The following is a 14,371-nucleotide window of genomic DNA, read 5'->3' as shown; positions in this document are numbered from 1 at the left end:
CTCGGCGTCGGAAGTAAGTGGTGCGTCGGTGTCGTGCAGGAGCATAGCATCTAGCATGGTCTAGACCCCGCACCCGTAGACCAGACGGAACGGTGTGAATCGTGTGGTTTCCTGAATGGCGGTGTTGTACGCAAATGTAACGTACGGCAGGACTTGACCCCATGTTTTATGCTGGACGTCTACATACATAGACAGCATGTCAGCAATGGTTTTGTTTAGCCATTCCGTCAGTCCGTTGGTATGCGGATGATAGGCAGTTGCCTTGCGATGCTGCGTGCAGCTCAGCTTGAATATGTCCTCTATCAGTTAGGCTGTAAAGGCAGTTCCTCTGTCGGTGATGACATGTGATGGAGCACCATGTCTGAGGACTATCTGATCGATAAAGAACTGGGCAACTTTGTAGGCCGTGGCACATTGTACAGCTTTCGTCTCGGCGTAGCATGTTAGATCATCATCATCATCATCAGCCTGGTTATGCCCACTGCAGGGCAAAGGCCTCTCCCATACCTCTCCAACTACCCCGGTCATGTACTAATTGTGGCCATGTTGTCCCTGCAAACTTCTTAATCTCATCAGCCCACCTAACTTTCTGCTGCCCTCTGCTACGCTTTCCTTCCCTTGGAATCCATTCCGTAACTCTTAATGACCATCAGTTATCTTCCCTCCTCATTACGTGTCCTGCCCATGCCCATATCTTTTTCTTGATTTCAACTAAGATATCATTACCTCGCGTTTGTTCCCTCACCCAATCTGCTCTTTTCTTGTCCCTTAACGTTATACCAATCATTCTTCTTTCCATAGCTCGTTGCGTCGTCCTCAATTTAAGTAGAACCCTTTTCGTAAGCCTCCAGGTTTCTGCCCCGTACGTGAGTACTGGTAAGACACAGCTGTTATAAACTTTTCTCTTGAGAGATAATGGCAACCTGCTGTTCATGATCTGAGAATGCCTGCCAAACGCACCCCAGCCCATTCTTATTCTTCTGATTATTTCAGTCTCATGATCCAGATCCGCAGTCACTACCTGTCCTAAGTAGATGTATTCCCTTACCACTTCCAGTGCCTCACTACCTATTGTAAACTGCTGTTTCCTTCCGAGACTGTTAAACATTACTTTAGTTTTCTGCAGATTAATTTTTAGACCCACCCTTCGGCTTTGCCTCTCCAGGTCAGGGAGCATGCATTGCAGTTGGTCCCCTGAGTTACTAAGCAAGGCAATATCATCAGCGAATCGCAAGTTACTAAGGTATTCTCCATTAACTCTTATCCCCAATTCTTCCCAATCCAGGTCTCTGAATACCTCCTGTAAACACGCTGTGAATAGCATCGGAGAGATCGTATCTCCCTGCCTGACGCCTTTCTTTATTGGGATTTTGTTGCTTTCTTTATGGAGGACTACGGTGGCTGTGGAGCCGCTATAGATATCTTTCAGTATTTTTACATACGACTCGTCTACACCCTGATTCCGCAATGCCTCCATGACTGCTGAGGTTTCGACTGAATCAAACGCTTTCTCGTAATCAATGAAAGCTATATATAAAGGTTGGTTATATTCCGCACATTTTTCTATCACCTGATTGATAGTGTGAATATGGTCTATTGTTGAGTAGCCTTTACGGAATCCTGCCTGGTACTTTGGTTGACGGAAGTCTAAGGTGTTCCTGATTCTATTTGCAATTACCTTAGTAAATACTTTGTAGGCAACGGACAGTAAACTGATCGGTCTATAATTTTTCAAGTCTTTGGCGTCCCCTTTCTTATGGATTAGGATTATGTTAGCGTTTTTCCAAGATTCCGGTACGCTCGAAGTCATGAGGCATTGCATATACAGGGTGGCCAGTTTCTCTAGAACAATCTGCCCACCATCCTTCAACAAATCTGCTGTTACCTGATCCTCCCCAGCTGCCTTCCCCCTTTGCATGGCTCCCAAGGCTTTCTTTACTTCTTCCGGTGTTACCTGTGGGATTTCGAATTCCTCTAGACTATTCTCTCTTCCATTATCGTCGTGGGTGCCACTGGTACTCTATAGAACTCCTCAGCCACTTGAACTATCTCATCTATATTAGTAATGATATTGCCGGCTTTGTCTCTTAACGCATACATCTGATTCTTGCCAATTCCTAGTTTCTTCTTCACTGCTTTTAGGCTTCCTCTGTTCCTGAGAGCATGTTCAATTCTATCCATATTATACTTCCTTATGTCAGCTGTCTTACGCTTGTTGATTGACTTCGAAAGTTCTGCCAGTTCTATTCTAGCTGTAGGGTTAGAGGCTTTCGTACATTGGCGATTCTTGATCAGATCTTTCGTCTCCTGCGATAGCTTATTGGTATCCTGTCTAACGGAGTTACCACCGACTTCTATTGCACACTCCTTAATGATGCCCACAAGACTGCCGTTCATTGCTTCAACACTAAGGTCCTCTTCCTGAGTTAAAGCCGAATACCTGTTCTGTAGCTTGATCTGGAATTCCTCTATTTTCCCTCTTACCGCTAACTCATTGATCGACTTCTTATGTACCAGTTGCTTCTGTTCCCTCCTCAGGTCTAGGCTAATTCGAGTTCTTACCATCCTATGGTCACTGCAGCGCACCTTGCTGAGCACGTCCACATCTTGTATGATGCCAGGGTTAGCGCAGAGTATGAAGTCTATTTCATTTCTAGTCTCGCAGTTCGGGCTCCTCTACGTCCACTTTCGGCTATCTCGCTTGCGGAAGAAGGTATTCATTATCCGCATATTATTCTGTTCCGCAACCTCTACTAATAACTCTCCCCTGCTATTCCTAGTGCCTATGCCATATTCCCCACTGCCTTGTCTCCAGCCTGCTTCTTGCCTACCTTGGCATTGAAGTCGCCCATCAGTATACTGTATTTTGTTTTGACTTTACCCAACGCCGATTCCACGTCTTCATAGAAGCTTTCGACTTCCTGGTCATCATGACTGGATGTAGGGGCGTAGACCTGTACAACCTTCATTTTGTACCTCTTATTAAGTTTCACAACAAGACCTGCCACTCTCTCGTTAATGCTATAGAATTCCTGTATGTTACCAGCTATGTTCTTATTAATCAGGAATCCGACTCCTAGTTCTCGTCTCCGCTAAGCCCCGGTAGCACAGGACGTGCCCGCTTTTTAGCACTGTATATGCTTCTTTTGGCCTCCTAACTTCACTGAGCCCTATTATATCCCATTTACTGCCCTCTAATTCTTCCAATAGCACTGCTAGACTCGCCTCACTAGATAACATTCTAGCGTTAAACGTTGCCAGGTTCATATTCCAATGGCGGCCTGTCCGGAGGACTAGCACTATCTAGCATGTTAAGATAGTCCGTGGCGACTATCTATATAATCCACTTGTTTCTGCTGGCTAACAAGGGAATGGGTACCAGATGATACATGCAGATTTGATCAAATGGCGCTCTAGGTGGTGCAATGGGTTGGAAGTAACCCCCCGGGCTTCGAAGACGGCGATTTCCTGCGTTGACACTCACAGCAGCTTTGCACGTAACGCTTCACCGTGGTAGAAAGTCTGGGCCAGTAGTACGTCTGGTGTACTCTTGCAAGAGTACGTGAAAATCCCAAGTGTCCAGACGTGGGCTCATCATGGTAGGTTTGGAGAATGCCATCACGGAGGGTGGCAGGTACGACCAATAGATACTCTTTGTCGCTGGCACTTTAGTTTTTCTTGTAGAGGACACCCTTTCGGAGGCAGAAGGTCGAGAGACTGCGAGAAATATGTCGTGGGATTGTAACATTCATGGCTTCTAGGTGATCAATGAGAGGGTGTATTTCGGCGTCCTCGCACTGCCATATGATCAGGTCAGATGTGGTCAGGGCCCCAAGGAATGCACCGTCTTTGTCCATGTCCTTATCACAATTTTTGACGGGAGCGCACGACAACGAGTCCGCATCTTCGTGTTTGCGGCCCGATTTGTAGACGATGGTAACATAGAACTCCTGCAGACAGAGACTCCATCGAGCAAGTTGCCCGGACGGGTCTCGTAGGTTGGCTAACCAATACAAGGAATGGTGGTCTGTCACCACCTTGAAAGGGCGACCGTAGAGATAAGGCCGAAATTTCATGATGGCCCACACAACCGCTAGACACCCTTTGTCGGAGGTGGAGTAGTCGATTTCGGCGCGTGAAAGGGTGCGATTGGCGTAAGCGATCACTGGCTCAACACCTTCCTGGTGTTGAACGAGTACAGCACTAAGACCGATGTTGCGTGCGTCGGTATGCACCTCGGTGTCAGCGTCCTCGTCAAAGTGAACGAGGAGGGGTGATTCTTGCAGGCGCTGCCGTAACTTGGTGAAAGCTGCATCCTGCTCATCCGTCCAAACGAAGGGTGTGTCTTCTCACGTGAGGCGTATGAGTGGTTTGGCGATCCGGGAGAAATTAGCGATGAAGCGACAATAATACGCACACAGACCGAGAAAGCAGTGTGCTAGTGGCATTCATGATAAGGTTTGTAAAAGCGCACCCAAGACAAGGACAACAGAAGGAATAAAACGATGACACGGCGCTGTGTTGTCGTGGCATATCAAGTCTATGAAAACACAAGAACTCTATCCTTAATGAAGTCTACAACCTTCTATGCTCAGCATACATGTCGAACCAAATAATTGTTCTTTGTTGGGTGCCTGGCCATAGAGGCATAGAGGGCAACGTAGCTGCTGAATGGGCTACATCGGTAGCTTTTTGTGATACAAACATTAATATACCTGTACTGTACACACACCTTAAGCCCTTTTTACAATATAAACTACGGAAATATTGGCAGAGGCAGTGGGACATTCAGGTATCCAACAAACTGCACCTAATCAAACCAAAAATAGGGAACTGGATCTCTGAGAAAACGACAAGACACCAGGAAGTACTACTCTGTAGATTAAGGATTGGACACATCTATAGCACTCACTCGTATATTCTAAATGGAACTAACCCTCCGACATGCACTAGGTGTGGCAGTAGACTCACAGTCCTTCATGTTCTCGTTCAGTGCTCATTATTAGAAGAGCAGAGAAAGAAGTTCTTCCCTTCTTTATACCTTCATAATACACCTTTGCACCCAGTCTTCCTTATAGGAAATGACCCTCTATTTAATTTTAAATCAGTACTCAAGTTCTTAGAAGAAACAAGTACCATAGAAATCATTTGGCCAGGCTATTTGTAGCACAGCCTCTGCTTAGAGGCTGTAGCTGCAATGCAGTCACAGAGCACATGCCTCGCAGCCCTTGTGCTGAAGGGCTCTGCAGAGGCACTAGTGCTGCTATAAATTAACACGTTTCAGTATCTAATCCTTCACAACGTACTTTTACATCCATAGCACTCATTTTTCATTGACATTATTTTAACAGATACATATTTTACACCATATACAGCGAATATTAGGCCAATATACAGCCACTTGATTTCCGACACATTCAACTATTCTCATTGCCATTCATCACCAACTGTCATGACGCTCTTTGGCCATTTCTAGCCCTTGCGCCAAAAAACAATATCCATCATTAAATCAGCATACTGCTTTCTTGTCATGAAGAGTCAGAAAACCAGCAACAGCAGATGTTTTGTCTGGGTCAGGCTGGACGCCATCAGCGTTCACGACATGCCCGAGAAACTTCAGCTCTTCTTAACCGAGGTGACAGTTTTCTGGCTTTAGTGTGAGATTAGCAGAGCGGAGCGCCTCAAGTACTGCCTCTAAATGCTTCAGATGATCTTCGAAGGTCGCCGCAAACACGACGACATCATCTAAGTATACTAAAGAACTGTGCCACTTCAGACCCGTCAGACCAGTGTCCATCATTCTCTGGAATATGGCCGGTGCAGAACGCAGGCTGAATGGAAGTACTTCCGGGGTAACAAAGGCAGTTTATTCGCGATATCGTTCGTCAACTTCGATTTGCCAATATCCGCTCTTAATATCTATGGATGAAAAATACCTGGTTCGCCAAAGTCGATCTAATGAATCATCTATCTGCGGAAGCGGATAAAACTCTTCTTTTGTGACGTTTTCAACTTTCTATAGTCAACGCAGAACCAAAGCGTTCTGTCTTTCTTTTTGACGAGGACGACCGGCGACGACGAAGGGCTTTGGGATGGTTGTATGACGTCATCGTCAAGCAATTATTTCACTTGAGCATTAATCACGTAGCGTTCTTTCGCCGATACGCGATAAGGCAGTTGTCGTATGGGACGAGAATCATCATACGTGATTATTCGATGTCTCGTCATGGGCGTCTGGCGTACCTTAGAAGAAGATGTGAAGCACTCCTTGAACTGAAGTAGCAACTCCAGGTACAACTCGCACAGCGCTTTTTGCTTTTCCTCCGAAAGGTCTGAATTGATGTCGATATTGCTGAGTGTCTGAGCTGGGTTGTCCTTTGTCATAGACGCAAAGCATTCAGCAACGTCTGCCATGGGCTCAGCGAAAGCGATAGTAGTACGACAAAATAGGTGCCGATGTTCCTGGGTGAAATTTGTCAGGAGGAGCACAGAACGTCCACCTCGAAGCATAATGAGACTGCGGGCTGCACATACATCATGAGTCAGCATAAAAGAGGAATTGCCCTCTGCAACCGCTTCGCCGTCACGCAGATCGTCGCATACGACCGCTACCAGGACACTTGCGCGTTGTGGTCAAGTTACACTGTCGGCGTAAACCCGAAGCGTGTTACGTCGGCAATTGTCGCGGCTGTTCGCTGCTCTTTCTGTCGAAAAAGTCACTGTGCGCTCCCGGAGGTCTATAATGGCACCATACTCTTGCAGAAAGTCGATGCCCAAGATGAGGTCCCGAGAATAATCGCGGAGTATAAGGCAGCTGGCTGGAAACGTAGACCCACGAATTTGTACTCTGACCGTGCACATGCCCAACGGAGTTACGATATGCCCACCAGCAGTACAAATTTGCGTTCCAGACCAAGGCGTGATAACTTTTCTAAGTTCCATCGCTAGTTTTCTACACAAGATTGAGTAGTCGGCACCCCTGTCCAATAACGCACTAACGTGGTGGCCGTCGAGCACAACAGGTATGTCTAGCAAGAGTCTGTCGCAGAGTTTGGCTGCTGTTGTTGAATCGTGCTGAATAGACCGTGCTTGTGTCAATGGGAGGTCTTCAGAAGGGCGATTATCAGTGGCCTCGCTCCCGAAGGTCATTGTTCTTAGTTTTCCCGGCGAGGGCTTGGCGATCGTCCCTGCGCTGCCATTGGAGGGCTTCTATGAGCTGGGGAAGATCGCCTGGGGGACAGCGAGCACGACTGCCGCCGCGGAAACAGTGGCATACTCTGCTGGTTCAGGTATTCTTCAATCTCCCTAGACCTTTTGCCATATCTGGGCTTTGGTGAATCTGTGGCAAAACCTTGCAGTCCGAGGCGGCGGTACAGGCACTCACGGTATACGTGGCCAGCTCCTCCACAGTGATAGCACAGAGACCTTCTGTCCGGGGTACGCCAGACGTCAGATTTCCTTTCAAGAGGGCGCCGATCCTCCATACGTTGAATCGGTTGCACTGATGGGATTGGCGGGATGTATGACGCGGCGTAAGACATGGTGGGGACAAAATGGGTCAGAGCAGGGACAGGGACTCGCCCCTAAACTTCCGCATACGACGGCCGCTGCAACTGTGCTGTCACAGGCAGCGCATTGCCGCTTGAAACAAGACCTTGGATCGCTTGCTGCACTTCATTTCTCACGAGGGCAGAAATGGAACCCAGTGTGGGCTGAGGCGGGCAGCTGAGCCGTTGAAGTTCATCACGCACCACAGAGTGGATAAGGTCTCGGAGAACGTCCACGTTTCCAAAGGCAATCCCATCCGTCAGTTAAGCAGCATTCGCGTGCCTGTCATACGGAGCTGAGTGCTGGTCCAAAGGTGAAGTAGCTTTCAATTGCCTTTTATAAAAAGCTGAGTGCTGGTGTAGCATCTTTTCCATCGTGGGGCTTCGGTCAAGAATTCAGCCACTGTCTTCGGCAGGCTTCAAACAAGGCCAGCAAATAGCTGTTCTTTAACTCCCCGCACTAGATGGTGCAGCTTCTTTTCCTCTGACATGGTTGGGTCCACCCGACGGAAGAGGCGTGTCATATCCTCAACGTACGACATCATGCTCTCATTTGGCACATGAATGCGGGATTGGAGCACTTGTTCGGCTCATTTGCGGCAATCAGCACTGGTGTATGTCTCCAGCAAAGCACGGCGAAACTCGAGCCACGATTTGATGAGCCCTTCTTGGTTCTCATACCAATTGCGAGCACCGTCCTCCAAGCTGAAGTAGACGTTTCTCAACTTCGCCGCGTCGCTCCATTCGTTTATCTCGGCAACGCGCTCAAACTGGGCTAACCAGTCTTCTAGATCCTCGAAAATATTCCCGTGGAACACTTTCGGCACTCGGAAATTTTGCAGCAGGTACTGAGTTGCTGTTGTGGCCGTACCTTGCCTAATGGTCGGTAGAGACATTAACGTTCCTTCCATACCGGTCCATGGGGGCGTCGTTGTTGCGGAGAGATGATCAAGCTCCGGAGGCAATCCTCGGATTTTCCTGCTGGCCTGGTGAACAGGTGTGTTCACTAGTATGGGACTGGTACTCCTGCTACCAGGAGGGGTTTGTGGCATCGGATGAACCGTACCCCACACCTCCACCAGTTTTGTCACGAAAAGACAATTGAAGATGTACCCGGTGTCGGCGAGACAGACAGTTGTACAAGATGGCGTGCAAAAGCTCAAGCCAGCGTCCTCAGCCTCCACTTCAGCGCCCGCCTTCTTCTTCAGCGCCCGCCTCTTGCCGAGTGCACGTTCCCGTCACAACTTCTTTCTCAGCGCTGGCTCGTGACACCTAGTGGCAATATATATATATATATATAAAGTAGAACTCTGTCTATTTGGTGTAAAGCACAACAGACACACATAACACAGTACTATTACAGTAAAATCTCATTGATACAGTACTGCGTAATAGATTTTTGAAGACAATATGTTTCTTTTTCTTTTCCTGGTCAACGTCCCACAGGAGCGATGTATTTTCATAAGTTATTGCGATTGCATTTTCACCTGAAATTGGATAATACTATTGCGGCGCAACCAAGAGTGGCACCAGTCAGAAGATTATTTGACCTGTAGAGGTGGAATTAGTCTCGACAGCCATCTTGTTTGTGTATTTTTGTCTCTCTTGTAAATATTGTAGATATATGTGACTTCTGCAACATAACAGTACGACTGCAGAAGTGGCCTTTTACTGGTATTTATAGAGCTCATAGCTTCATATTCCAGTGTACTAGCTTAAATAACATACCAACAACCCACAAACAACACGTTACGTCCCAGGCACACTGGAGGAGAAACGCATATGGCGTGTCGCCTGCGGTAAAACGATGCTGAGGCAGTGCAGCCACACCGACTGGCGGTGCACCGCTGCTCAGTTGAGTGATGGAACGGCAGCTTCGTTTTTTTTTTAACTTCCAGAACTTTCTTACCGACCTTGAAAAGAAGAAAGTTCAGCGTGAACTGATGAGCTATGTCAATGCTGCTAAATAAAAGAATGTTGGCTGCAGTTCATGTGGCATCAAGTGATGCTGCTCCGCATAAGGTGTTATGTGGAGCATTGTCATTCGGCTGCACATGAACCTTTGCTATTGAGTTTGTCACTGATTATGCCTATTTTCTTACTTTTTGGAGCTTGCTTTGGATAATACACTTTATTTTTCGATTCCCCTGAAGATCGTATCAACGAGACTTCACTGTAAAAGGTTCTTAGAGACAGAAAATGCAAAAATTATTGAACTTACATCCTATGAAGATCCAGGAAACAGAAAATTTCGGAACACCTGCTGCCAAAAAATTACTGGGTGCATTTTTTGGCTAAGCAGGCACACAAACCTCTGTAATAGGTAAGCAGAGCTACGTAGAGTTTGGATATCATGTGCTCCCTTAAAAAGAATAATGGTATACCTATCTCAAATTTCCTAAGCATGTATGCCTTGTAAAAAATTGAAATCCACTAAGCGAGTAACAAGACCTCTGCCTGCTCATGCAGCAGGGTTCTTGTAGAACACTTGGCAAGTTCTGGAGAGTAAAGAATGACTTCCCTCTTAATTACAGGAGCTTTCAAGCAGGCAACATTCCAGAGGGCCCTACTACGCAGCCTGACAACAAGTTTGGTTACAAGCATGGTGGATTTGAAAATTGCAAGAAAAAACTGTAGCATAACAATGATGTTACCCACTCATAGTCAGAGGAAAAGTCTTAATCAAATGGCTCTGATTTGCTCTGTTTCATGCAAAGTCACATCATGCAGACAAGTACATGCACCTATTCCTGATATATAAGTGTACAACCAAATGCACTCACCCACCCTGGATGTAATCAAGGAAAGTGGCCTGCTCCCTGACTGTGAAAGAAATGAGCTTCACCTGCAAATGCACACGATGGGACTCAACACATGGACGCAGGGGCACAGCCAGGGCACATGCCCCCCTCTTCCACCAAAAAGAATTCCTGGGTACGGCCCTGCATGGATGCCCTATCTTGTAGCCACAAATAACTCACCACACCAGAGTGTTTGTAGCTCTTTTTCTTGGCCTGCTTCTTCTTGTTAATCAGCTGAAAGAAAATTTCCAGGTGTGAGAAACGCCCCTAGCAGGTCGAATATAATGCACATCACTGCAAGGTCATGGCATCCTGCTGTGTCACTAACTCAGCAAAATTGCACTGCTATGTCAGATGTCACCAGCCTGTTACGTCTATGCTGCAGTCCCATCTACGCTCCAGCCATTACTCCTTGCCAGTTGCACAATGGCAAACCACACCATTAAGTGTTAATGGTGTCGCATGTCTTGTATTGGACATAAAAGTACACTTTAGTTGACACTGTGTTCAGGGGGTCGGAACAAGATGTTTTTCGTTCCGGTTTTAGCTTCATTTCACGGAAAAGAGTTGCATGCTGGTTATGCTCCGGAGCGAAACAAAAATTATTCGTAATGGTTCGTAATGGTTTTGGTTCGCATGCAAAAATTTTCAAAGCAAGGTAACGATAAAAACGGTATTTATTTTTCTCAATAAGCAAATTATGAATTTTGAGATCATACTCAGTACCTTGAGTCAAGGTACTGAGTGCGATATCAGCAGCAGCACATGATCAAGTGTACTCGTTGAAATGCGAGAACGCTGTTCTGATAAAACGAACTTAAACGAACATAAACGAACAATAAAACTTCACTAACAAGGCATTCTACCGATAGAAAACAAAATAAGCTCTTCAGTGCGCAAGTGCTGGGTTTTGCTACGATGCCAATTTGCTAGTGCACCAAGTGGCAGGCTTAGATTAGCGGAGCGCTCGATCGGCTATTGCTCAAACTACCTCGCCCGAGCTACGCACTTATGTGGACTCATGGGATATGTCGGTTGTTTAGGATTGCCGACTTTCCTCTTGAACCGAAAACTGATAAAAGATATTTCGGTTTCCCTCTAAACCAAAATAATAAATAACATTTCAGTTGAGTTGTTGTTCTGGCCAAAAATATCCTTTTTTCGTTTTTATTTTCGTTTCGTTTCAACACACTGACCATGACACAAAATCATGTTTCCACTGCTGAATGTGCAAAATGCCTTAGGCCAGCTATGTACTGGTGGTTTCCTATGAGAGAACCTTCTCTATAAAACCCTACAGCTCCAATGATATCACAAACAACATCTAGCACTTGTGCCTGAAACAGACTGATTTACCAACTGGATTCATGACATTTGTGAAGACTGACCAGATGACCTAGCTAGAATAAGCTTCTTTTTTCAATAGTGGTGCTTGGGCTGATCTGGTAGAAAACACAATGTGGGCTCTTTTGCAAGACTGCTGTACAAAAAAAAAAAAATCACTGTATTCAAAACGCCAGCAGATCCCTTGTCCTGTGGGAATCAATGTTATGCGAAGCAGTGTGTGGAGAGCATACCAAGTTAACGAAACGACCATGAGAGCATCAAGACGTAGACGGCTCTTTCATGACCTGCATGAGACGCATGTCATGACCTATCATTTATGTTCGTCACGCACTTTTGTCATACTATGCCAGTTTTGGTACATACCAAATTAATGAAACGACCATGAGAGCACCAAGACGTAGACAGCTATTTCATGACCTACATGACACACATGTCATGATATTCATGTCATGACCGATCATTTATGTTTGTCATACACTCTTGAGATACGATGCCTATTTTGGTACTTACCAAGTTAATTAAATGACCATAAGAGCACCAAGAAGTAGGCAGCTGTTTCATGACCTACATGACACACATGTCATGATATTCATGTCATGACCTATCATTTATGTTCGTAATACACTCTTGTCCTACTATGACAATTTTGGTATGCACCAAGTTGACGAAACGACCATGACAGAGCCAAGACGTAGGCGACTAGACAGATACTGTCAAACTGGTAAATGTTCACCAAAAAATGCTTCGCATTTAAAACACTTCCAACACATGGAATTGTTTTGCACTACTGTGGGTGAATGCACAGTGTGCTCTCAACAATTGGCCTCATGCAACCTAGATTTGTGCATGCGCTCTCGGAGCATATGGCTACTGCACAACATCACACTACACAAGCACAGGTCATGGGCTTGGTCCCAAATGGCAGCCATGCTGTACTTGCTCGTTTCTATCACATTACCTATTAAACAGTATGAAAGACAAGATCACTGTCCCCTTCTAATTAATTGCAATGCTACAATCCTATAAGGGCTTCTTTTGAATCAGTGACTTTTGCTCCTTTGGCATTTGCTCAATAGCATATTGAGAACAAGGCAACCAACCACTTTGGAAACTGAAGGAGAGAGCTGGGACGAAATCACACAAGCATCTTGCATTCTGAATGTTCATTCGCGCTCACGATTAGTCAGTGCTGCGCTTTACTAAGAGTTCACCAGCCAGGTAAGGCGGGAGTGCAAACTGAACACCACCTTTGTAGGAGGCGAAGCAAGTGTTCCAAAAGTGAGATGCTTGCGCGATCTTTCCCTGGTCTCTACTGCATGCACAATGCAAGCCACATATTACATTTTACAGCAGTGTTCAACCCAAAGCCAAGAAGACATTGTCATACAGAACCAGAGTCAAGAAGGCTAGGAAACATAGCTGCACTTGTCAAAACCGCAGCCACTTTCCTCTTTGTGATTTTACCAATGCTCCCACACCATGCATCATGCTTTCAAAAAAATGGATGGCACATGCTTTTTTCGTTACTTTGGATCATCTTGTCTTGATCATAATGTCTGAGCGAAAGCAAATTCTCCATCTCTAGGATTTTTGTAACAAGTTTTAGCATCCCGGTACCTAACATAGCTTGCCATAATACAACCTCATATATTCTTACAATGCCTGTCCAGTTGTGCCAAAATACACTAGAGCCAAAGTCTGAAGGCCAGTGACACTTTTCACATCCCTGTGACTGCACAACCCCTGCAACAAGCAGCAATTACAAGTGTCAGAAACAGTCGTCTGGTAGGGCTGGTAGGTAGCAAGCGCGAGTCTGGCTACCGCTTTCGGATGGTGCAGTCCGGGTTGGCGTTCGCACACTCCAAATGGGTTCGGTATAGGTCAGCCAATGATTCGAAAACAAGGAAGGCACGGCCGATGCCGAATTTGCAACCGCCCGTTATCAGCTTGGAACACATCTCGGTGACTTCTAATTGAGGCGGAGTGTGCGCACCATCGTGTAAGGGGCATTAAACCTCGCTTCTGGCTCTCGCTTCCGAGGCGCGAGCGGTTCCAATAATCTGGTTCCATGAGCATGTACGTAAACGATTTGAGAGCCTAACTGCATCGCATATATTGAGATGAGCATATATTGACGCCCTCCATGTGACCCTCCACTTAAGTACAACCCTGTAAAGACCCATCTATCATATATGCTAAACAGGTTTGATACTTTGAAAATCACATTTAAGCATGGGAAACAATGCATAGCCTATAAGAGCATTCTTGGTACGCAGGATAAAGTTCTCAGCAATGTACAGCTCGGAAAACCTATTACTAATGATGTTATACTATTGAAGCTATACTAATGATGTTATAACTCAAATAACATTTCCTTTTTTTTTTTTTTTTTTTTTTTACAGATGTGCTCCCCATGGTTAGAAATAAAGGTGAACAAGTAGTTCTAATTTTACTTGATGTGGAACAGTGTTTAGGAATTACAGGGACGACTGGGACAGCAGTGTATCAAATCCGGGAGGCTATGTCCACAGTAATATGATGTCGCAGCTAATGGTAAATTCAACATCCCTAAATTTTTTGAACTCTACACTGCTGGATGGATGCAAATTATTAGATTAATCAGTTTATTCATGCTGCTTATTCAATTGTTATGCATTTTGCTTTTTTTCAATGGGA

At 45.7% G+C, this 14,371-nt stretch overlaps 1 protein-coding gene across 4 annotated transcripts in view; it reads right to left on the bottom strand.

The window, feature by feature from the left end:
• LOC126526950 (copine-8-like) overlaps nt 1–14,371 on the bottom strand; it is a 57,620-nt gene that overhangs the window by 18,108 nt on the left and 25,141 nt on the right. For all 4 annotated transcript variants that reach the window (XM_055068463.2, XM_055068464.2, XM_055068465.2 and 1 more), the window contains 2 exons: nt 10,529–10,582; nt 10,331–10,392 (listed from right to left, as the gene is read on the bottom strand). In XM_055068463.2, coding sequence (XP_054924438.1) covers nt 10,331–10,392; nt 10,529–10,582 — 116 coding nt within the window. The remainder of the gene's footprint in view (nt 1–10,330; nt 10,393–10,528; nt 10,583–14,371) is intronic.

The sequence above is a fragment of the Dermacentor andersoni genome, chromosome 9 (genome assembly GCF_023375885.2).
Source record: "Dermacentor andersoni chromosome 9, qqDerAnde1_hic_scaffold, whole genome shotgun sequence".
NCBI lineage: Eukaryota > Metazoa > Arthropoda > Arachnida > Ixodida > Ixodidae > Dermacentor > Dermacentor andersoni.
This window is presented reverse-complemented; position numbering and strand designations above follow the sequence as displayed.